Below are 25,559 nucleotides of genomic sequence, written 5' to 3' on the forward strand. Positions count from 1 at the left end.
AGTGGATATTAGACAAACTGTATCATCAGTTTGATGTTGAAGGCCCAAAAATACACTCATTTCCAAAAAAAAAAAAAAAAAAAAAAAAGCAGAAATGATGTTTACCTCAGTTTCTAAATGACTGAAAATGGGAATGTCAAGAAGAAAAGAAGAACAAAATATGCAAAATATGTGTAGAACCTTATTAAGAAAATAATTTTCAGCAGATTCTTATTCCTTTTTGGTCAAACATTTCTAAACCACTGATGAGAAAGGATGACCAGTAGTCTGCAGAATAAGATATCCAGGTCACAACCGATCTTCACAATTTTAACCTTGTCATTCACTTGGGGGGCTTAACGCTGTGTACAGTGAACACGGTTTCTGTAAATGGCCGGCAGCAATACTGAAGATCCGATTGGAGCCGCAGCCGCACCATTTACACAAGTATAGGCCACCAAAAAAATAGAGAGAAAATCTTTTTAGGCGTCCTACTGTTAAATCATACTTTACATTGTTTAGATGTCCAGTATAAGTCTCCAACACCACATACAAAAAATATATACGTGGCCAAAATCAATAATACAATTCAGCTTTTCATTGTGGTGAATCAAAAAGCATGTTCCCGGTAATTAAATCAGTCGAATCACTCAGAGCAAAAATAGCAAATAGCTTAGCAACAAATTGGAAACCTCTTTAGAGACAAACAGTTCAACACACAGTATGTAGGGCTGCCTAGGCATCACAAGCTTAAAAACTAGAAATGGAATCTTCACAGATCCAGGGAAAGTTGCTTTAAAGCCAACCATATGCAACACACTAGGATTTTTACAGTTTCCTCTGGATTTATTCCATTATAGCATCCTATAAAAATTTTGAGCTGTAGCCTGTTATTGGCAAATTATTACCAATTAGTTTTTGGTAGTCATAGATCACATTTATCAAGTCTAAAGCAACTCCTACAAAAAGACCCGTTTCTGGTCACACGAACCTGTACGTAATTTCTAAAATTCTATAATTTGCACAGGTAGCACAACTTCACTTTATTTGATAGAGCTCTATCACAGGCGTTAAAAAGTATATTAAAAGCATAACTGTAAAGTTACTTGACTAACAAAAAAAAAAAAAAAAAAAAAAAATGTTTTTGCACAGCTTGAAAGAATTTCAACGATACCCAGGTCATGCTGCCGGCTTCTTGCTAGCCTGAGATCCAGCCTGGTAGATCAGCCCTATCTGAAAAATCTTCTCAGCTTCTCCTGAAGGGGACAAGCACCTCCTGGTTGTGACATCAGCTAAAGGCAGTGAGGCTAGAGCACCAAGGGCTTTCACATGAACATGCACAAGCAGTCCAGCCAATCGCAACACATAACTTAAAGCGTAACTGTAAAGTTACTGACAAAAATATAGAGTATATCCTAGCCCGAGATATATCTGCTGTATATAAAATTAGATTCAGCTCAATTAATTGTAATTGGCCAATCTGAAGCATGTGATGAGTCACATGCTTGTGACATCACCGAAGGCCCTAAAAACCATCTGAACTATACGGTTACCCATTGCAATCAGAAAGCATGGCAAATGGAGATTAGCAGCTAACAGAGGTTTTACCTTGGCCCCCATGCTAAACAGCTGCAGATAGCGAAATATAGTAAATTAGAGAATTGCTTATTTTTGCTTAGTGCAGAGTTAGGCAAGTGTATTTATACTTTACAGTTGTACTTTAAAGGGGTTTTCCCACTATGGCAATCTCCGTCAACTCCATGGAGATTAATGGAGCATAACGGTCATGCACGGTCACTCGGTCGGACCCCTTGTTCTCACGATCTACGGGGGTCTGAGCACCGAGACCCCTACTGATCAGCAAGTTAGGCCCTATCCACGGGATACTGCCTGACTTGACTTTGTGGGAACACTCCTTTAAAGTCAGCCCTGCTACTTTCATGCATGCAACACACAACCAAGCCCCACTACATACATGCAACATACAGCCAGCTCTTGCTACATACCTTGTTCTAGGGCAGTATGAAGAGATTTCCATCCAGATTGCAGCATGGGATCAGTGACATTGCTGCCTGCAATAGTCAGGACTGCACCTCTCCCAGTGCCCCTCATAACAAGATCCACCCACCTTCCTCTTATCTACATCTTCCAGGTACGGATTCCCATGGCAACCAAAACCAAATGAGGGAGAATTGCTTATTTTAGCTTCATACACAGTTCAGCAAAAATTTTTTACAACTACCATCAGGAGAAAAAAAAAAAAATAAAATAAATAGATGAATAAGTGTTCTTATAGATGTCAGCATGTCTTGCATTGGAAAAAGTCCTAAAAAGCTGCTAGAAGTTTTGGAAAGGAGGGAAGGCTGGCATTACTTGGAAACAGCTGGAAACAGCCCTAAGCCCAGCAGAAAAAAAAAAATATATATATATATATATATATATACATATACAGAGGTCGCGATAACGCCTCTGCAAGCGTCATAGACGCGTTTAAAGGCTGATTTACTCCCTCAAAAGATCACCAAGCGTATAAGTACGCTTGGTGATTTTCCTGTCTGAATGTTAGCTGCCGCTTCCAAGTGGTGAGGGGCGCCGGCTGCGATCCTGCAAAATATTCTCTGCAGGATCGCAGCGCTGAGTGTCTGGAGGCAGGACAGGGAGGGACTTTCTGCTCACTGTCCGAGCCTCTCCCGCGGGGTGCTGAGAGGTGAGAGATGGAGGAGCCGAGCGGGGTGAGGGGGCGGAGCCTAGCGAGTGGTGGGGGCGGAGCCGAGCGAGTGGTGGGGGCGGAGCCGAGCGAGTGGTGGGGGCGGAGCCGAGCGAGTGGTGGGGGCGGAGCCGAGCGAGTGGTGGGGGCGGAGCCGAGCGAGTGGTGGGGGCGGAGCCGAGCGAGTGGTGGGGGCGGAGCCGAGCGAGTGGTGGGGGCGGAGCCGAGCGATAGGTGAGAGATGGAGGAGCCGAGCGGGGGGTGGGAGAGGGATATCTGTTACCGGGGCTGTGCTCCTGATCGGTGTACGATCGTGCACACAGCCAGTAACAGGATCGTGCTGTCTATGTGACAGCCCAATCGTGTACTGTGACAGGGGACTGATAATAATCGGCCCCCTGTCACAGCAGCCCCTGTATACAGTGAGAGGCTGCAGGGAAGGTGCTGTGCATCCTCTCTGCATGTCTCTGTATATAAATCACTGATGACAGTGATCCAATGGGCTCTTACCATTAGATCATTGTTATCTGTGATCTATATTTGAGTATATTATATGTTCCATTTCTAAATGTGCTCCTGTAAAAAAAAAAAAAAGGTATGTTCCCAAACTCCAGAAAATAAATTAAATAAAAATTCAGCATCAGTCCCAGACTGGTCTGGGGGCCGCCATCAGCCACAGTCCGCTCTGTAGACAATAAGGCTGCATTCACACAAACGTATGCCCGCCAGGCCGTAGCCGTGCAGACGTGTTTAGTGCCATGGAGAGGAGGAAGGGGTGACCCCTTCCCTCTCCATTGAAATGCATTGGGTAATGTCCTTTTCCCGTGTACGGAGCGGTATCGCTCCGTGCGGCCATTGCCTTCTACTGGGGACCTAAAAGCCGCAAACTTGCGGTTGTACATACGTCCCCCATATGGTGTGAATGTAGCCTAAGAGCGATGCCACACATGGCATTTTTGGTCCGTTTTTAGTCAGTTTTTCCCAATTATCTTAATACAAAAACAGGTTGTAAGCAGCCAAATGCATGGTAAACGGATTGAAAATGGAGGTTTAAAAACGGACATAAAACGCCATGTGTGACATCACCCAAGGGTGAGGTTATTACATACATTTTCAAACACATCACAACAGATCTGAGAAGAGATTTGCCTAATTGCATTGCTGTTAACATTTCGTTTACAAAACGCAATAGAATTGCGTTGATGCATGCGTTTTGTTAACACAATGTTGACTGCAATGTAATTATGCAAATCTCTTCTCAGCTGTTCTGATGTGTTTGAAAACGCCATGTGTGAAGACACCACAAAAATGTTGTGCAGCACTTGTTTAATACATATTTGCTTTTTGAGGGCGCATTCACACGATGCGTTGCGTTTTTGACACATTCCAAAGGCTTGAACCTTGATCACATGTTGAAGTAACATTGCGTTTCCATTGCATTTGCTAAAACCCAATGTTACTTCAACATGTGAAGCCTTTGGAATGTGTCAAAAACGCTTAAAAAAGTGACTCAATGCATCGTGTGAATGCGCCCTAAAGGGGTTTTCCCAAGAATTCAAATTGGGCCCTATCCCGTGGATATAGCCTAACTTGAATTTGTGGGAAAACCCTTTTAAGCACAGAAAACAGGAGCTGTAACTTTTTCCTTGTATTAATAGACGTCTCTTAACACTATATATACGCCTGGGAGTTATACATTTATTAGTGAAAATTTCGTACTCCTCCTCGGTTAAAAATACTCCTTAAAAATTGTGAGAGGAGTATTATTACCCTTCTGGAAAAATGTTAGTGCGACCTCTGTATATATATATCATATAAATAATATCTATCTATAAAGCACATTCAAGAGCTCTGTATAGCCAAGACCACAGGAGTGCCCGAGCATAGTATAGCCGCTATCTGCGCGCCTGCACACACTGCAGATTCCTGAAAATTGTCTGAATTCAGATTTGTATAATACAGCGATTTTGCCACAACAGAATTTGCAGCAATAAGATTGAGTATTCCAGGAAATGCCAATGGGCTCAAACAATGACCAGAGCGATTTTGAAATTACTCAATTTATGCTTTAGACAAGATACATCTACTTGTGACTTCTATGCAGTGAATTTGCTATTCACAGTAGAGACGTTTAAAGAAATCCCATCCACATATTAAACTGTCCTGTGATCAAGAGGTCACAAAAATATATGTATAGTTGTCATAACAGGCACTTTAATTCTTATAGCGTAAAGTTTATAAAAGTGTATTCAATAGATGAAATAGTTCAAAATGAAAAGCTTACTTCAGCAGTTTGTCTGCTAATGCTCTGCTTTGGGACACTAAACCATTAGTCCTTAAGGACCAGTGGGTGGTTTACTGTCCCAGTTTGTCCTGACTGGTCCTCTTTAAGACTAGAATGTAACATTCGGGTAAATTTACTCACATTTCTTATTTGTACCAGACAAAATCTCCAACTATCAAATTGAATATTTTATTGTATTAAATATTAAACTGCATTTTAAAATCGAATCATAGTATAAGCTGAAATGGACTCTACAGGGGGGGGGGGGGGGGGGTACACATTATACAGTACAAGGAACAAAAAAAATTAAAAAAATGTCAGCTTTCTTGAATTGTAATATGTCAGCCATAGCCTTTGTATAAAAATCTAAGTTACTGTCAGCCTTCATTTTTATGACATTGTTTGACATGCTACATATGGACCAGAGAGACATGATGTACCAGGATAAGTTGGCGAGATAAACTGCAGTATTGAAACACAGATTGATCTTATTTACCAACCCAAGTACATTGACGTATGAGGCAGTAATGCTAGAAAGCTACAATGCTGAGAGAATAATCACAAGTTTATGGCTTTTGAATTAGTAATATGTGACCACCATAGATCAGCAGCGCTCACACAACATCCTTGCTTCTTTACATGCATGCCATCTATATTATTGTGGATTATGCAGGGAGGTACAGATGTCACATACAAGTTAATTGGACATAGTAGCTGTTGCAATAAATAAAAGCTATGTAGACAGTGTGTATGGAAGTAAGGGATTGTGCATAGCTCCTGCAGCTGGATATTGATCACCCATACTGCTAAAGTGTAACCCCTTTTAGAAGGTGCTGGAAGCTCTATTAAAAAGAGCTTGGTTTCACACCCCCATTTGACAGCTTTGGGTGTGTTTTTACACTATGCATGGATCATGCAAGTCCTGACCATACTGCTGTGGATGGGATGCCTTTCATCATAGCGTTTTGAGATTTGTTGTATTCATTTATTTAAAACATTATGATATCATCATATACCTGCAATACCCCTTTAATGCTTTATTTTTTAGTATGAACCCAACCCTATTATCAATGCCAATTTAAACAGTTTGTAGGGCTGCCCTGGTGCTTTTATTTCCAACCTAATTATAAGCACACCAGATTTTTTTATTACTAATCTGCACAGTTTTTCAGTATGACCCAGCCCTAAATACCCCACAAGCACCAGCATGAGAGAACTCCCAATGCTTGGCTGAGATGAAAAACAGATTCTACTCCAATTCATCCAGTAAGTGAGGTGTGTGTGTGATCAGCTGTAAAATATGCAATGAATGCACACTGAGCTATAACCACACTCACGCTAGGAGACCTCACAGCCATAATATACTGTTCATAATTACTTCTTTAGCAAGATATTCCTGACATATTGTGTCTACCATTATTCCTTGTTACACACTAGGACAGTACACATGCATAGCATCGTAGTGGAACTTTGTAACACCTTCACTTTCAAGGACCATATTAATGCCTACATTAATCCAAAATACTAGTATGTCCAGATCACCTTGGTCTCTGAAGCAATATTTCATGTATACATATCACATGCAATGAAATATGCGGTAGATTCCCATGGAATCCATATGCCTCTATAAGAGTTCAGGAGGCATACAGAACTATGAAGAGGCTACATGTGCTTCTATGGGAGTGGTACTAAACAGAGCCATAGTACAGGATCTGTGCTTAACTGTCTGTAGCCCTCTTTACTAAACAATGTTTGTACCATAATACAATAGCTTTATCCACAGAATACAGACTTGACCTTTGCTCCCGGCAGACAAAGCTCCTGAGAAGACTGAAGAGGTGAAGGCTTTTCACTGTATTATACTGGTTGTATAAAGCTGATAAAAGAAGCTTTAGCTTCTGGTTGCAACTCAGAAGTATGTTCTAAAACAGGCTAAACAAGTCTTTTCAATCTCACTTTTTCTAGTTGACCAACATCCTGAAAGTGGATGTTCTCCATATTCACAGGCATTTGCCATAAGCAACAATAAATTGTAACCTATCGAATCATGTATGCAAATACATTCCTCAAAATCTTTCAGGACTGTACTTGAGAATGTATGTGCAGCTGAAATAGCACGACCCCGGTTTAACCTAAAATGACTCTTATTACAGGAAATACAAGGCAGCAAAAGAGGAAGGTATACATTACAATGACTTGTGCTATAAAGGCAACATAACCAGGTTAAAGACAACCATAGAGGTAGAATACATACATCACTACTATATTACACATTAATGTACTGCAATAGTAGCATTGGATGAAACAAGCACAATAAACAAACAAAAAAAAAAAAAATCCTCACCAGCAATGGTCATTATCAACCATTCTCTTTCCTTACAAAATGATATTTTTTGCTATGATCATGGCCTGTGTACAAGACATGATGATAAAGTTTGAAGTGCATTTGAGTATCTGGTGGAGAGGATGCACCTAGTTTATTAACAGTTTTAGGATAAAAGCTTTCCAGTGTAGAGAATATCTAGACTATTGTGCATTCAGATGGTTTCGCTGCATTTATTACAACACGTTACATCGCCATAAACTAGATTATTTTTTTAATTACAGTAGTGGTTTGGCTTACTGCCCCGCATCCATTAGTATGGGCTTCAGAAACAATAAAACAGGATTCTTTTGATATATGTACACCATAAGACATAGCTAGAGCTAGTCACAGACACAAAATATTTACGGTATATCTGCATTTGTTGATGCGGTAAGATGTTAGAACAGGTCACTTCAGCATTTCTAAAAGATGTAATTCACAGCCGCTGAACATATGCCAAGTCATGCAGAGCATTCATATTCAGAAAGGAAACCCTTTGATGTTGTCTGTGAATCATGAACATTACTGCCTTATGTGGTGGAAGATCAGCACAGACTCTGCAAGCAAATGGAAACGTCACAGTGCGCATCAGGTAGAACGTTTAAAGATGGTAGTGAACAAACCCCAAAACTGTGCACCTTTCAGAGGGAAAAATTACCTCCAATGTACCGATTCCACTATAGAATAACGAGGGTCTGCAAGAACCACAGATTTGTATACGACATACTCTTTTAACGTCAATTGTTAAAATATGTCACAACTAAAGCTTTCTTTAAGTTCATGGCACTCATACATGCCCGATGCCAAGAAAGCAAAGGTAAAATTCTAGAAGAAAAGACTGATCGATCAGAATAACGCTGGTTAATTGAAAGCCCTCTACTATATACATAGCAGACATCTGATATTGTATACAGAGAGAAGGGATGATAAATCGTCATTCTGTTATTTTGTAATTTTGTAAAATATAGCCGGACAGTGTTAAACAATCAACAAATTGTAACGTTTTCATCCACTAAGGGGTCTTCATCAGACATGGATTGCAAAGAAGGAGGGTGATTATGAATATATAGAGGAGCGGTAACCACCGCTGTACCACAGGCATTAAGAGAAGATGCGGACATGTTGCGAGAGGAAAGGCAATTTTCAGCATCACAAGTCTGTGCAAGATGCTGAAGTAAACTTATAGTAATAGACCTGTCCTATGGGAAACGCCAAGTGACTTCTCCACCCCCATAAGTCCTTTGAAAAGAGTATTTAAAGTTCTACATTCTACTGGTATGTTCAGAAAAAAAAAAAAAATGTAGATGTTCACATAAATGCTGTGCAAATTTTACCCAAACCGAAAACCACTAATCATCAGTAATTTTAGTGACAAATATATAAAAACAACAATGAAATCTTCAAGCTATGGTTTCGGGTCATAGTGTCCACAATTCCTTGTGACTCATCCTTTACTCATTACTCTCATTCAATTCTTTCATAGACTGCAGAACAACAATTACTCCGTGTCCTGAGAGCGCTTCCTTATCAGGAACAGAATACTTTCTACTGCAAAGGTTTTACACCATGTTCCAGCAGAATGCTAATGTTCTGGAGCACGCTCTTTACCAAGCTGTCACATTGAATCATGGCAGGCATGAAGGATGTGGAGTGCCATTTTAAATAAGTGCAAATAGGATCATTTCATAGTTCTACAACTGTAGATACACCCCATGTTGCTTATTAAATTCAATGGGTGGTCATTTTTTTTTTTATTATTATTTTTTTTTATTTTGAAAAATTTTAATAGTAATAACATTAGACAAGCACAATAAAAGAGATTACAAATTACAAAGGTACAAAAGTGCGTCTTCATTTGAATACACTTATATCTGAACACTCTACTGTTTTATTACAAAAATGTATTATACTTTTTACTCCCTGACCCCCCCCCCCTTACCTACCCACCCCACCTCCCTCAAGCTAGGGATGCTTCACAAAAAAAAAAAAAAAAAAAATCCCAGAAAAATGACACGAACACTCAGTTCTAATTTTCCCCATTATTCCATTCCTTCCACATTTTTGCTTCCGGACCATCAACTTTTATGCTGGACTCATATCTTTTAACTTTTTCGACTAAGTTCCGCCAGTTCCCAACATTGGGTTTTCTTTCCCCTTTCCAATCCTTAATCAGGATCAGTCGGCCCAAGAATAGTAATCAATGGGTGGTCATTTAATACATTATTTACAGAGAACAGATACAATTAAGTGGCTTAACATAATGAGAGAATACCATTTAAGGAAACCTACCACAAAGAATCTACCATCAGAAGTACCTCCTTCCTGGCTCTACCCTAATCTTTAGCTCACTAATCCTAGACCCTAACCTACAGTTTAATTACAAAAAGTGATATATGGTGAGCAAGTCAAAAATAACATTAATCACCAACTTAAAAAATAAGAAAAGTGGGGGGACATTTAGCTCCAAGGCGAGTGACAGTAACTCGCTATGACGAAGGTATAAATATATAAAAGGCAAGACCAGTTAGAACATGCCCCTATATATGGACCCAGAATACAGACTATCTGTAAAATAACAACGTACAACGGAGAATATACTATCTCATCAAAAATATAGACCGGAAAAGTCAGAAGGCACTTAAACAAAAACAATACATATAGAGTCATAAAAATGACAGTATTTCAGACAACTAAAATTCAAGCTATGTTAAAGACATTATTGCTATAAACATATAAAGCACCCAAGTGCAGAAATCAAAAAATGGGTCATAGGGTGCCTCAGACTGAATGCAGAGAGCACATCCTGTATATACACCTTGTGTCATGCAGACAGTATACTGGAATACGCTGAGGAAAGAAATCACCTTGACGTACGTTTCACCCTGCAGCTTCATCATGAGCTAGCTTTCTATGGAGGGTTTAGCCAATAGGTGTGTATGCATAGTGGTAAGTAAAGGAAACCAACCACCAAAACAAAAAAATAATATTAATACTCACCTCCACTACCCTCTTTGCCTTGATCCTGGAGCTGTCTAGGATCACATAGAAAAGAAAGTTATAATTACCAGCAAGGAGCATGGGGACAAGATGTCCAGCGTTACGGGCTGCTAATTATGCACACCCACGCCAGCTCCCTCTCCCATGCATGGGAGAGGGAGGTGGCGGGGCGTGCATAAATTGGGCGTGCATAATTAGCAGCCCAGAGCACCAGACATCTTGTCCCCGTACTCTGTGCTGCTAATTATAACTTTCTTTTCTATGTGATCCAGGACAGCACCAGGATCAATGTGAAGAGGAGCAGAGGTGAGTATTAATAGTTTTTTTTTTTTTTAAGGTGTTAGGTTTCCTTTAAATGTTCCATTTCCTTGAAATGCCTGTGCAGATTGCAGACTTATGATGCTGCAAATTCCATAAGTACAGCAAATCTATAACAGCCTGATACAAGTAAAAGACACTTGGATTATGTAGGTTCACACGAGGATAAAATAAGAGAAGTATCAATGGATTTTTTTAAATGTTTTCTGTGCGTACCATCTTCACCAAGTTCTGTCTTTAAAACCTGCATCAAAAAAGTGTGGAACCATTCCATAAATAAAAAACACAAAACACACCATCACAAAAGTACAACTGCAGACTAAGCAAATATTGAGAAAGGGTTGTTGCACAATTCAGTTTCCAAATTAGAAATGCTGTATAAAGGAAAAAAACTAAAACAAACTAAAAAGGAGGAAAAAGGTCACGCCAGTTAAGGATTATTACCATGTACTAGTCAAGGTGCAGCCGTAATCTGACCAACATAGTTTTTTCCCCTTCCGTACACATGCATCTTCAGTTTAGCAGAGTAATACAGCTGTATAAAGCTCCAAAGATAGGCTGGCTTTGCGCTTATATGTGAAACTCTGAAAATTATTATTTCAGGTCAGGAAATAGCAGAGCACAGACCGTACAGCTTCATATAAAAGGATCAGTGTCCAACAGTAGCATCACAGATTAATTCAACAACTCATAGGAGAGAACAACATCATTTCAGGCCACAGATTGAGGCAGGAGGGAGGAAATTGTTCCAGCTCAATATGGTTCCAAATAACTTTCCACACAACGACAGATTTGTCACAATGACAGCAATTGTGTGGAAAACAAACGCTAAACTATTAGATCAAGCAAAGCAAGAACGTTATGTGCACACATTCTCCTAGCACAAATTAGTTTCAGTAAAAAAAAAAATGCAAGATATGTTGTGGTATTATACATGATGCATTCCCCATTAGAGCAATAAATAGACTGGACAGCAATAATAGGGGTCTGCTGGTATGCTCAGGTTTTCTAAGTCACATTAGTCTAAGTCGTCCTGTATTTGTCTGGATTTGTGATGCAGCTGTGAACATGGCCCTATACTAGGCTCAGTGCAGAATAGCATTTCTTTAAAAGTTACAGTAACTGTTTCTACCAGAAGCACCTTGTACTAACACAAAGAAATAACAGTTATCCATTACAAACAAATCAATCCTTGAAATATTTATTATGGCTGCTAGGTTGGCTCTCTTCTCCAGTCTTGTACCTTTAGATCAGCTTTCAATACTTGCCACAGTGCATTTCCTACATTGTGACTCGGCTCATTAAACTCTCTTCTATAGGAACCAGACTGACTGCATCTATAAACTACACACTGCTAGAAATACAACTAGATTACACCCATCAATGATTAAGACAGTCTTGGAAATGTAGAGTTATGAGAGAAGCAATGGCAGGCACCACAATTATCTCACCTGTTGCCACCAGCATCTTACGTTACAAGTTGTGGTTGTATCCCCAGATAAGAGCTGAATCTGCACCAGACGTTAACATGTAAAACAAGGCGAAACAATGGAGGGGTTTTCTGTCGCTCTGGCAACATCATAAAATGGTGCAATGTTGTCACAGGGATAATGTCACATCGGCTGGCATAAGTAAGCCTCCAATCACTGCAACTCCCTCCATTATCTACAGATTCCTGGCGTGCAATTATACCGACTGATGGACAAGGATATCAGGGAGATAGAAAGAAGAGCTTAGGCATTCACAGTCTAGGTTTCATCATCTTGGGCAAGATGTAATCTATAGAAGTCATGCCAGAGAATTTGATCATTACAATGCATATAAGCTTATGCGAGCGGTACTAAACCCTCAATTATGCAATATTTTTTTTAAGGAGATTTACAAAATTGTGAAGCCGAAAAACCTTACAACATAACACTACCAAAAAGGGACATTTTTGCAGAATACTATCCATTTTAGGGTTAAATCTGATAACCATGGTCAGCCCATGAATCCATGGAACGGCGTTGGCTGGAATTCATAGACTTATCAGGGTATGGATTTAACTTTGATTTTCTAGTGAAGTTATTGAAGATGGTGTTCATTTTTGCATGATCTCAAACAAAACAAATATATATAATTCATGTCCTAGGTTATCTAATCCGTGGAGCAGGCTTCAGCACCAAAATAAGCAGAAATGGTGCAAATATTCACCAAGGGGCTCTGGTAACGCCCCAAGAGCCCTTCAGACTCATTAGCATAATTTTAAAACTGGATTTCAGAAGAAAGGAGGCCATGTATAACAAATATAAGAAGATTACTACATTGTCCATCACAAGACCATGGACACTCCCATTGCTCTAGTCAGCCAGCGATGTAATTTCTCGGCCACAAAACAGAAAAGGGAGAAGTTTCCCGGTTAATTTTGATTGGTAGGGATACAAGGTGTCTGATCCTACCATTCCGATTTTGAGAAGCAGTTAGGTCATCCGTATCTTTTTCCGCTACAGTAAACACTCACTAATTGTAACATGAACAATTTCCTTGGCTTATGAAATCAAACACGTGATACAATACAGCAGAAAAAAGTTGGGGAAACATCCATTTCCATGTTTAGATTGAATGAAAACAATACATAAACTGTTACACAACGTCATCTATGTGTGAACTATGTGAATAATTACAATTTGTAATGGACCTTGTCATAATAAGAGGCCAGTGTAAAGGTACAAAAACAATGATATTTTTGTTTATTAACCCCTTAATGACCGCCCTATCAGCTTTTTACAGCGGTCATTAAGGGTACTTCTTCTGACACTTACGCCTTTCTACAGCAGTGCGTCAGAAGAAGATTTCGGGACACCGGGTCTTGCTGGTGCCGGGCTGTGATCTTACAGCCCAGACGCGGCACTAACATCCAGGATCGGAAAAACTCAGATCCCGGGTGTTTAACCCCTTACACGCCGCGGTCAAGCATTATTTTTATGTTACGGTGAGCGGGGGAAAAAAAAATGCTAAAAATCCAAAATTAAAAATTGATTTTGTTTGTGTCCCCCTTGAAATAGTTAATAAAATCTCATGAATAAGCTTTAGGCCCCCCAAAATAAATTATCTATACATTGTATCTCATCCCGTACATAATAAGCCCTCATATGTTTGCATTACCAAAAAAAATAAAAATGTATAGGTCGTACAATGTGACAATACAAATCTGCTGTGAATGGCGCCTCCATTCATTCTATACTCGGCCGTGCGCCCGTACAGCAGTCACCACCACATATGGAGTATCAGTACACTCGGGAGGAATTGGGCATCAAGCGTTGCAGTGCATTTCATCATTTAATTTATTCTGAAACTGTCAGTTTGGCCTAAATGAATGTATTTTCCAAAAAAAATTCCATAGTTTCTAAATCGCAGGTCCATATTGTCTTAACCCATGTGAAAACACTTAAAGGGTTAATGGACTTAATAGAAGTTGTTTTACATACGTTGAGGGGTGAAGTTTCTATAGTGGGGTAATTTATGGGGTTTTACTATTATTTAGGCCTCTCAAAGTCACTTGGAAGCTGAGTTGTCCCTCAAAATGTGAGTTTTGGCAATTTTCATGAAAATGAGAAAAATCGCACCTAAAGTTCTGCGCCTCATAACATCCTAGAAAAATGAGAGGATGCATAAAATATCATCTCAACATAAAGCAGACATTCCGGAAATGTTAATTATCAAATTTTTTGGGTAGTTTTATTTCCTGTCTGAAAAGCAGAACATTTCAAACTTGGAAAATGAAGAATTTTTACAAACTTTTGCCAATTTTTCACTTTTTTTCAGAACTAATCGCAAAACTTATCACTTAAATTTTATAACTAACATGAAGTACAGTGTGTCACGAGAAAACATTCTCAAAATCACCGGGATATGTTAAAGCGTTCCGAAGTTATAACCAATTATCGTGAAACATGTCAGATTTCAAGTCTGATCATTGAGCTGAAAACTAGTGTCGGTGATAAGGGGTTAATGCAGGTAACTGTATATTTGAATATAAAAACAATTGCCAGTAAAATTATTACATGTAAAGAATCTGCTCTAAAAGGAACCATGCATTTGTATTACCAGTACAATAAAGGGAGGGACTGCTACATAGTTATACAATACTCAGACTTGGAAGACTTAAGAACTCTATAGGGATCATGAATACCTTGGGCGGTGCAGAGATAAGGGATTGAGCACATCCCCTAAAGCACAGGAAACCTAGCAAGTTCCTGGAAAATATAAGCAAGCCTCACTGCAGGGCAATACTCTTTCAAGTCTATTCATAACATTTCCCATTCACTGCTGGTGTATGAGGCTCTCCTTACATATGCAGTTGATGCTGGAAAAGAAAATGTCAGCATGTCCAGGCAGCTCTGAGTCATGTGGAGCAGCTGATAAAGACCTAGCTCTGGTAAATACTCAAGATAACATGGAAGTAAACAAGTCATACGTTACTTCCATAATATTCATATTAGATGAAAAGACCCAACCACAAAAAAAGAAAGGAAAATATGGACATAAATACCCGAATGTTAAATAATCCCAAGCTATTTTAGTGGAGTAGTAAAACAGTATGACAATACCAGGAGAATCTTTATACTGCAACTCAGCAATATATTGTATATATACAGCTGAAGCTTAGCCAGCTTGGTACTGGGCATACCTGAGCAAGTGCCAGCCCAGGGCTGCTGGGGGGCTCACATAAGGAAGCCATGGGGGCAAGGGGGGTGTAGCTAATGAATCCATAGGGGTGTGGGGAGTTGTATATAAAAAAAAAAAATCAAGAGAAGGCTGTTTGGTATGATATACTATGGAATATTTTAGGGTGACTGTTAGTTTCTGAATTTTTTAAGCCGCCATGTGAGTTCTACTGAGGCTCTGTCGCCCAGGGGCCTACTGAAACCTGGAGCCGAAGCTGCTTATTGGTAGACGACCATTACAACTAGTGTTGGCAGTAGTACTAGTCAGGACACCATTGCTGGAGGCACGGATGCAGAAGACAACAGATAAGATACTCGAGTATAAGCCTAGTTTTTCAGCACAAAAAAAATGCGCTGAAAACCCAAACTCGGCTTTTACTCAAGTAAAAAAAAAATATCAAAACTCGCCTTTCTGGCTTCCCCCACGGCAGGCTATATACTATGGGGCAGGGTCCGGCAGGCTATATACTATGGGGCAGGGTCCGGCAGGCTATATACTATGGGGCAGGGTCCGGCAGGCTATATACTATGGGGCAGGGTCCGGCAGGCTATATACTGGGGAGGCTATGACCAATGCTTTTACCATCCTCGGCTTATACTCCAGTCAATAGGTTTTTCCAGGTTTTTGTGGGAAAATTAGGGGCCTCGGCTTATACTTGGGTCTGCTTATACTCGAGTATATACGTATTTCAGTTTACTTCCCCAAAAAATTAAATGACTAGACAATCCAATAAAAGTGATCTTTCCATACGAGTGTTGTATTACACAGAATAACTACAGCACTTTACCCACATAAAACACTTGTGTAATTTGTGTCAGCATGGGAGGGGTGTAGCCTTCAAGTCAGAATCTGTGACTTTTCTATGTTGACAATAGGTAATAAACAATATTCACTACAACCTGGCATTATGAGTTGATCAGATTCCACGACAGGCATACACCTATGGTGCATTGTGATGATACCCTGGAGCACTATGCCACTCCTAATAAATCTCTCCCAGTGCATTAGTAGAGGAGCGTTCCAAATAAATAAAGTGGCAGGCACAGTCCATTATTTCTGGTTCAGGAAACAGGGCTTGGCTGAAGAATGCGTACAGGCAGATGGGTTACGTCCTTATGTCAAGTTTGATCAAGTAAATTATAAAACAGACAGGTCCTGGGCCCTGGGACATAAGTTGGCTGCAGCACATCTGGCACTTAAGTCCTCAATTTGGTACTCGTCTTTTTAGGCATATAAAGCTCCCTACTAAACAGCACTAACTGCATCTAGCAAGGTAAGGGCCATTGCACCTCAGCTAGCAGTCTGTGGAGACTACACATGTATCAGGCACAGGGTGTGTATACATGTGGCATTTACACTGCGTTGTGGAATGCAAACCAAAGTCTGTTTGGAGATTTACCCAATTGCATTATGTTAACATTACGTTTACATGAACACAATGTGTTTATCTCCCCCAAACAGCCTAAACATGTGACCGCACCCCTAATCTGTAGAGAGTTGCACCTGTTCTGTGTATTTAGCCACATGGTTATGGCTCAAAATAAGTGATGAAAAAAAAAAAAAACACTAAATAATGGAGATGAGAACTATCCCTTATCTGTCATTTCCATCAACAGAAAACTTTTATGATCCAGGAGGGTCCAGCCAACAGCGACTTTGTCAGCTGTCAAAATGAAGTTTAAAGTCTTTTGCCCGCGAGAGAATTCAACCAACAAACTCTCTCCATGTACTTGCGGATTCCCAGACAGAACCTAGAATCACTGAATTGAATGGATATGCAGAATTCAGTTCAGTGATTATAGTAAATCCTGCAAGTACATGAATAGAGTTTCTACAACCAAATTCACAAGCTGGGTAAGGAGCTTTAAGGAAATTTACCATCAAAATCCCTCAAAACACTTACTCATAGATCCAGGCACCGTGACTGTGGTAATCTTATTATATTTATCATCCATGTCCTCCTTCCTTCTAAAAAAAAAAATCAAGGTTTTAAATTGTGCAAAGAAGACAGGACGGCTCTCGGGGCCATCACCAGAGTTCCCCCTATGCTGTAGCTTCACAGGCTGTTACATTGTGCTGGAGCACTTCCCCCTGCCACTGTGTACTGAAACTTCCTCTGCTGCTGTTGCATTACATCAAGAATAGGGAGAGAAGTGGGAGAGGAGAGGGGGAGACAGTTTAACAGCCTGTGAACTCACAAAGAGGGGCACTGGTAACACCCCCTGCTCCCCTCCCCAGCGCCTTTCAGGCTCATTAGTGTGGATCTATGAGTAAGTGTCCCTGGTTTATCATGCTAGATTTCAATTAAAATTAAATGATCCTAAAAAACCTGTACCACTGGCTCCATCTCTTCCTTGACAGCAACACTGAACTAAGGTAAGGTAATACTCTGAAGTAGAAAGCACCTATCCTTACATAAGTTTAAAAAAACTAAACTTTTTTTTTTTTGCTGTGCTGAAACCCGATTAATAAGAAAATGCAAAAAAAGGCCAAGACAAAAATGCTCCAAAACGGAGTATGTTTGTATTAACCCTAAACGTGCTGGGGTGCCAAACTTGAATATAGCAAATGCCATATTGTAAAATACAGGGTAAAAATCAGCAAAACTGGTGGAAATAAGGCAGGTGATGAATGGGAATCCACAGAAAAGCTACCTGGATAGTTTGGGAAAGTCCTCCCATGTGGTAGTCACTATTTATAACACTTTGTTACAGTGGAAAGTAGATAGATATTTGTGGTTTCCTGTGGCACTGTTATTGATATATATTAATCACCTCTCTGACACATGAGCTGCCCTGCTGTGGTCCCGAGAGACTCATTCTACATACATAATGACACGTCCTGTATACATCAGCAGAATAACGCATATACACAAGCCGCACAGTGAGAACACAAACATCACAGCAGGGATCTGGACGACAGGATGAGTCATGAGGCTGAACCCCCGAACATGTCAATGTCTACAAGACGTCACTGGATGGAAAGTACCTGCTGACACGTATAGGTGCTGTATGTATGGAGCCGCAACCACAACACCGCGGGGCTCCAGTCAGAAACACAACACACACATATATATATATATATATATATATATATAGTAAATGGCGCCCGAGGGATGCACCTCAGGGAGCGCGGGCAGGAGAAACACATGTACAATCTGCCTGTACTCCGCCGAGTACACTCCCATTGCATGCACAATCTGCCTGCACTCCCATTCCATGTACAAGCTGCCTGCACTCCCATTACATGACAGCGGCTGCAGATTCCAATGTACCCCCGCAATGCTGGGAGCTGTAGTGCCCCCACGTCAGGTGCTGTTCTCTCACCCTGGTCTTGGTCCTCTGGTGCCTCTCGGGATCAGAGTACGTCCTGTCCACGGCTATCCCTGTGTCGCTGCCCGGCATGGCGCCTCTCTTAGTGTCCTGCTAATGGTGAGGGATGTGTTAGAAGGGGCACATAACCAGCGCTGGCCGGGGACTACACAGTAATGTGCTGCCGCCTGCGTGTGTGAGGATGTCCCTGTGTATCAGGGCGGGTCACAGCCACAAGCCCCGCCTGCTCCACCCTTTCACTGCTGCAGCTCCTCTAGTCAGCACAAGTGTCCTCTGCAGATAGACTTATGATATAGCCAATACACCGTATAGCCAAGGCAGAGAGGCTCGTCTACTGGTAGACTCTTGTGTTATTACAAATGTATCAGTTTTTTTATAGCCTTGGGTTGCATTCACACTGCTGCAAGGAGGTATATACGGTATACCACCGATATACGTCCCCCATAGACGGCATTGGGCGCACGACGCCCTACGGGTGCGGCACCGAACCGCTCCGTACCTGGGAAAAAGATAGGACATGTCCTATCTTTTCCCGTATTACGGCGCCGTGCACCATACATCCCTGTGGAAAGGGGCGGGAGTGAGCGGCGCTCACCTCCTCCTCCTCTCCCCGCGCACTGCCGTTGCCCACCGTGTTTGTATAGGTTTTAATAAAAAAAAAGTCTTATGTAGGATGTACATTGGCGTTTTTTTTCACATCAGTGATTTTTCACTGAACGCATTTTGGCTAATGGACACATACAGATTGGCTTTCTCTTCCTGGCTTCAGTGATTTTTCACTGATTCCTTTTTGACCCATTCTTTTCAGAAGTAGACGTTTTCATAGTTTTTTTTTCCATTGATCTAATATTGTCGGTGTACACAAAAAGGACAGGTTCTACAATTTTTTGTACTGATCAATGGTCAAAAAATTAAAGTGTGAAAAAGCCTTTTGAAAGGAATGGTTCAGTAAGGTATCAGTGAAAAATCACTAAAGCCAGAGAGAGAAAACCAATCTGCATCTGTCTAAAACGGGTTCGGTGAAAAATGTGGAAAAAGGCCAGTGTGTATCTGCCCTTAAATTAGACCTGTCACCAGAATTTTATTCTAATATGCAAATTAGCTTACATGACTCTTTTACTCAAGATATGACTCTGTTTTCTCCTGGGCTGCCAGTGAACCACCTCCCTTATTTTGACTGTTAGCTCTGTGTCTCTTCAAATCATTGCCCTGGCTCTTTGTATTGAGGGACTGTCTGTATTCAACTACATACCTATAAACCTCTATTTATTTATAGGAAATATTATATTAAACAATGCCTTTTGTTACATTCATGTCATGTGACCAGGGTGATGTCAGCTAAGGTCCTATACCCTTTACATTTGCAAAATCTACCCTATGTATGTATCTGATCACATGAAATAACAGCATGCCGCCATGGAGGATGTAGAAGTCTATGGAGACATTCTGTGATTTCATGTGATCAGCTGCATACATTGGGTGCATTTTGCAAAAAAGTCAAGGGTACACCTTAGATGACATCACCCTGGTCACATGACATGAAGTGTTGAATAGTAAGGATGCATAAGGGAGGAAAAGATGGGCGGGGTCAACTAGCGGGACACACCCACTCCGATGCCAGGTAGGATAATATAAAGCATGGTCCCCAGATCTTTTGGCTGGAGTCCAGCTGTCCTGTCAGATTTCTCAACATCATCTGCGTCCTCAGGACACAAATAGGGATGCGCACTGGAGTGAACAGAGCTGTTCACTACAGAGAGCAGGAAACAGTAACGCAAAGACCCAGTGTCCCCTGCTTCAAGGAGACGTGAGGTGATGAAGTTTCCACGCCTCAGTCCTGCAGTGTGCAGTAAGAAGAGGAAGGGAAGAGAGAGGCTAGTATAAGTGTTTTTTTAACTAGGCAGTGGGGGGGCTCATTGACGGACTGGGGGCTGTGGAGGACATTACTGAGTACAGGCAGTGGCTGATTAAGTGTTCCATGGGCTGTTCACACAATAGCCCATGGGCGTCGCTATCTTGGCTCGGATCTTTACTCCCCGTGACATCATCAGGGAGCGGCGATCCGTTGCCATGACAGCCTCGGTTCACACAAAGATCCGGGGCTATCATGTTTTATGCTATCTATTACAATGTGCTATTTGCACATTGTAATAGATGATGTGCAAAATCCCCATATACTGCCATACTGTAGAATGGTAGCATATGGTAGGATCAATCAGACAACCTAGGGTTAAAGTACCCTAAGGGGTCTGAAAATTAGTAAAAATAAAAATAAAAAAATAAATAAATTAAAAAAACGTAAAAATTCAAATCACATTCAAATAAATAAACAGTAAAAATCATAAACACATTAGGAATTTGGTCGTCCAAAAATGCCCGATCTATCAAAATATTATAACGGTTGTTCACTGCGTTTAACCCCGTAACAGATTTTTTTTTGCCATTTTGCAAAATATAAAAAATTCAATAAAAAGTGATCAAAAGGTCACACAGTCCTAAAAATGGTAAGATTCAAAACATCAGCAAAAGTTGGAAAAAATTACACCACCTACAGCTCATAGTATGAAAAGTTTTTTGTACAGGAGGTTTTAATTTTTGTACATGTATGAAGACATTATAAAACCTATACAAATTTGTTATCTTTGTGATCGTATTGACCCAAAGAATGAAGTAGACATGTCATTTGGGGCGCACACTGAAAGTCATAAAATACAAGCCCACAAGAAAATGGCGCAAATGTTTTTTTCATAATTTTCACTGCATTTGGATTTTTTTTCTCGCTTCCAAGTACACGTCATGGAATATTAAATAGCATCACTACGGATTGCAATTTGTTATGCAGAAAACAAGCCATCACAGAGCTCTGTACATGGAAAAAAGTTATAGATTTTTGAAGGTGATGAGTGAAAAATGAAAACGCAAAAACCAAAAAGGGCCTGGTCCTTAAGGGGTTTATGATGAACTTCAAACCTGCTCTTATAACTCATCTAGGAATGCCAATCACATTCTCTAACTGCATGAAACCATCCAACCCGACTACTGTCCAGACCAAATCTCCCAGTGTTAGAGATCTGTACAGCTGCCCCTGGCTGGCCCGGCCTCTTTGCGCTCCCCCTCTACAGAAATGTCCTCCGGCAGAGTCTGCCTTTACAGAAATGTCCACCAGCAGAGTCCTCCTTTACAGAAATGTTCTCGGCAGAGTCCCCCTTTGCAGAAATGTTCTTGGCAGAGTCCCCCTTTACAGAAATGTCCTCTGGTAGAGTCCCCCTTTACAGAAATATCCACTAGCAGAGTCCCCCTTTACAGAAATGTCCACCAGCAGAGTCCCCGTTTGCAGAAATGTCATCTGGCAGAGCCCCCTTTACAGAAATGTCCTCTGGTAGAGTCCTCCTTTACAGAAATGTCCTCTGGTAGAGTCCCCCTTTACAGAAATGTCCTCCAGAAGAGTCCCTCTTTACAGAAATGTCCTCCAGAAGAGTCCCTCTTTACAGAAATGTCCACCAGCAGAGTCCCCCTTTACAGAAATAGCCACCAGCAGCAGGTCCATCTTGAAAAAAGAAATCTATACTTACCTTTGGCCTCTTCTTGCCGGCCCTGTGGCTCTGTCTGTTTCTCTTCCTGCCCGCGCGGCACATACACTATGACTGTCACTTCATAGTGATGCTCCCGGGCCAGAAGAGGAGAAGACAGAGCCGCATGGAGAAGACGGAGCCGCAGGGTCCCGAAGAATCCCGAAGGTAAGCATAGATTTTTTTTTACTGATGTTGAATCTTCTTATAGGGCCCGCGTATGGGGTGTTTGGCTTGCGAAGGGCCCATGCCCGCCCATACCGCCTATATGAAGATCCGCCATTGGGTAGAGGGGCTTGTGAGGACAATACAGAAGGCTTTGGGAAGAATTACTTAGTGTAGGTATTTTTAGGTGAAGGGCACTTTTATTGGGCATAATAAGAAATTGCATTATTTGTGTCAGGTTCATTATAAAGTAGGTGTTATATAGTGGGTGTAAACCACAGTGTGTCTGTACACAAAATAGAATTGGTAACAAAAAATATTTTATATCTATCTATGTATCTACCTCTCCCTGTGTGTCTCTCACTCACTCTCCTTGACTCTATCTCACTCAGCCACTCTCCCTGCCTGTCTCTCTGTCTCTCACTCACTCTCCCTGTCTGTCTCTCACTCACTCTTTCTGTCTGTCTCTCTGTCACTCACTCACTCTCCCTGCCTGTATCTCTGTCACACAATCACCCTGCCTATCTGTCTCTAACTCACTCTCACTGTCTCTCTGTGTCTCACTCACTATCCCTGCCTGTCTCTCAGTCTTTCACTCACTCACCCTGCCTGTCTCTTTGTCAGTGACTCTCCCTGCCTGTCTCCTTGTCACTCACTCTCCTTGCCTGTCTCCTTGTCACTCACTCACTCTCCCTGCCTGTCTCTCTCTCTCTCACTCACTCTTTATGCCTGTCTCTCTGTCACTCACTCTCTGCCTGTCTCTCTGTCACTCACTCTCCATGCCTGTCTCTCTGTCACTCATTTACTCTCCCTGCCTGTCTCTCATTCACTCATTTACTCTCCCTGCCTGTCTCTCATTCACTCACTCTCCCTGCCTGTCTCTCATTCACTCACTCTCCCTGCCTGTCTCTCTGTCACTCACTCTCTTTGCCTGTCTCTCTGTCATTCACTCACTCTTCCTACCGGTCTCTCTCTCTATCCATCTTACCTCACATATAAGCTGTCTTATACTGATTGTCTACAGTAACCAAACAAAGCTCAGAGCTCTTATTAATGACCTGTGGCAAATCAGCAACCAATCACGGCTCAGCTTCTAACTGCCAGGGTGAAAATTTTGATTTAAAATAAAGTCTATGATGTTCCCAGAGTCAAAATGTGGTTGTGCAAAATTTGGTGATTCTAAACGCAACTGTGCAGATTCCTTTGGCGGACATTCATACACACACTCAGCTTTATATATTTGATGTAAATGATATTAGTGGAGCACATATATGAAGTTTATATGCAATCTATATAAAAGTGGTGTGTGTATATATATATATAGTTTATATGATAGTAATGACTTTTTACCAATCACTGGTCCGCGGCCCAAACACATGGCCAACCTCTGTACTCATCCTCCCCATTCCCCTGCAGCAGTCTTCACTGCTCTATTGAGGGCAGAGGGTGGGGGCAGGAAATGGGACAATATAAGCTAGGCACTCCACCGGTCCCTGGAGAATATTTATGTTTACAGCCGGTCTCTGCCTGGTCCCTGGGCAAAAAAAGGTTGGACAGGTTTGCAGTAAACCATTATCTATGAACTATTGTCAGACGTGTGATCTATTGGATCATTTTTATCTATTATTTAATAAATCATTTTGGTTAACATAACTTCTACATTCTAATAGTGCCTGCTTTCTTATATTATATTTTGCACTATTTTTTGGTACCAGGTACCCGATCAAACAGTAGCACGGCAAACTATAGTGTGCAATTTAGAATAAGTTCCTACATTATTTATTGTGTTTTAATACACTAAATTTAAATCTTATGTACAAAAAACAAATGTCTTGTTTTGCCATATTTTTAGGCCAATACGTTTTTCATACTTTGGTGTATGGACCTGTAAAAGTATAGTTTATACAGGAAGAGCTGATGTTTTTATTACTGCCATTTGATCACTTTTTATTCCAATTTTTATGACTAGCAAAATGGCAAAAGGGGTTTATTTTATTTAAAGAACTTAGAAGGTATGTCAGCAGTTTTGATTATATAAAGCTGTATACAGTGTTTGGTAGCAGCCAATGATAATCACACCTTTCTTTATGTTGTTAGAAGAGACAGGATTGTGAAAAGTTAAGTTACAAGGGCTCTGGACGGCCTATCAATCTGAGGATCTTTCTACCCTCTGCACTGTGCTACTCTACAGCCAACTTCAATCTCCTACAAATAGGAGCTGTATCACAATTCTGGTTAGATATCTACAGCAGTCACCCAGAGCAGAGGGGAGGAACTTAGAGCAGAAAAGAGCAGAAATCTCTTCAAGCACAAAGACCAGCCCAGAGCACTTGCAGCAGCTGCAAACCTAAATTAAAATTTTCACAGTCCTGCTGCTACATACAAACGTATGATTATACAGCTCTCCAGGGCACCGCCTGCAGCTTTCTATTGCAAAATGATGACAGACTCCCTATCTGTCAGCAAAGAAATGTTATTGTTTATGTAATGCAAATTTTAGCAATTTTAATATATACTTTCTGTTGCATTATCGCGTTATAGTTTTCTAGATCTCTGTCATTCAATTGGAAGCTTCATTATATATTTACAGCTCTGATTATTCTCTGTGATCCTAATGAGCAGTGCACCCATGTGACATAACATGACCATGGACAGTTATTTATCTGCAGGGAGTAAACGATGAAGCTTACAATAGAAATAAAGCAAACAAAGATCTAGAAAACCATGAAGAAGTGATACAGAAAATATATCCGAAAATTGTATAACTTTTTGTTATGCAAACAACAACATTTAATAAGTGGGCAACTCATTTAACCCTTTCACGATCTGTGACAAATATTTTAATAGGACAATCACAATTTGAATAAAGGCATCAATATTAAAAGAGGTGGTCCAAAAGTCTAGGGACATCCATCAATAGGCGATTTAAGCCATAAATAGTGAGTGAAGTGGGCACTATTCACATTAGAAGCCCAAAGAACCCTATATGAGAGGCACATGCTTCTTGTCCATTTTATTCATTTTTTTTAACCAAAATTATTATTTTTTTTAAACAGGTGTAAATTCTACCAAACCAGGCAACATTCAAATCAGGAAACGTGGAAGGTAACGTAAAGAAAGTGTGTGTGTGGGGAGA

At 40.7% G+C, this 25,559-nt stretch overlaps 1 protein-coding gene across 1 annotated transcript in view; it reads right to left on the minus strand.

The window, feature by feature from the left end:
* The window catches only part of TMCC3 (transmembrane and coiled-coil domain family 3), a 42,208-nt gene extending 23,317 nt beyond the window's left edge, over positions 1 to 18,891 (minus strand). The window contains exon 1 of the mRNA XM_072146582.1: positions 18,684 to 18,891. Within this exon, the coding sequence (XP_072002683.1) occupies positions 18,684 to 18,761 (78 nt within the window). The 5' untranslated portion in view covers positions 18,762 to 18,891. The remainder of the gene's footprint in view (positions 1 to 18,683) is intronic.
* Positions 18,892 to 25,559: the final 6,668 nt, after the last annotated feature.

This window comes from Engystomops pustulosus, chromosome 4, assembly GCF_040894005.1.
Source record: "Engystomops pustulosus chromosome 4, aEngPut4.maternal, whole genome shotgun sequence".
In the NCBI taxonomy this organism is placed as follows: domain Eukaryota; kingdom Metazoa; phylum Chordata; class Amphibia; order Anura; family Leptodactylidae; genus Engystomops; species Engystomops pustulosus.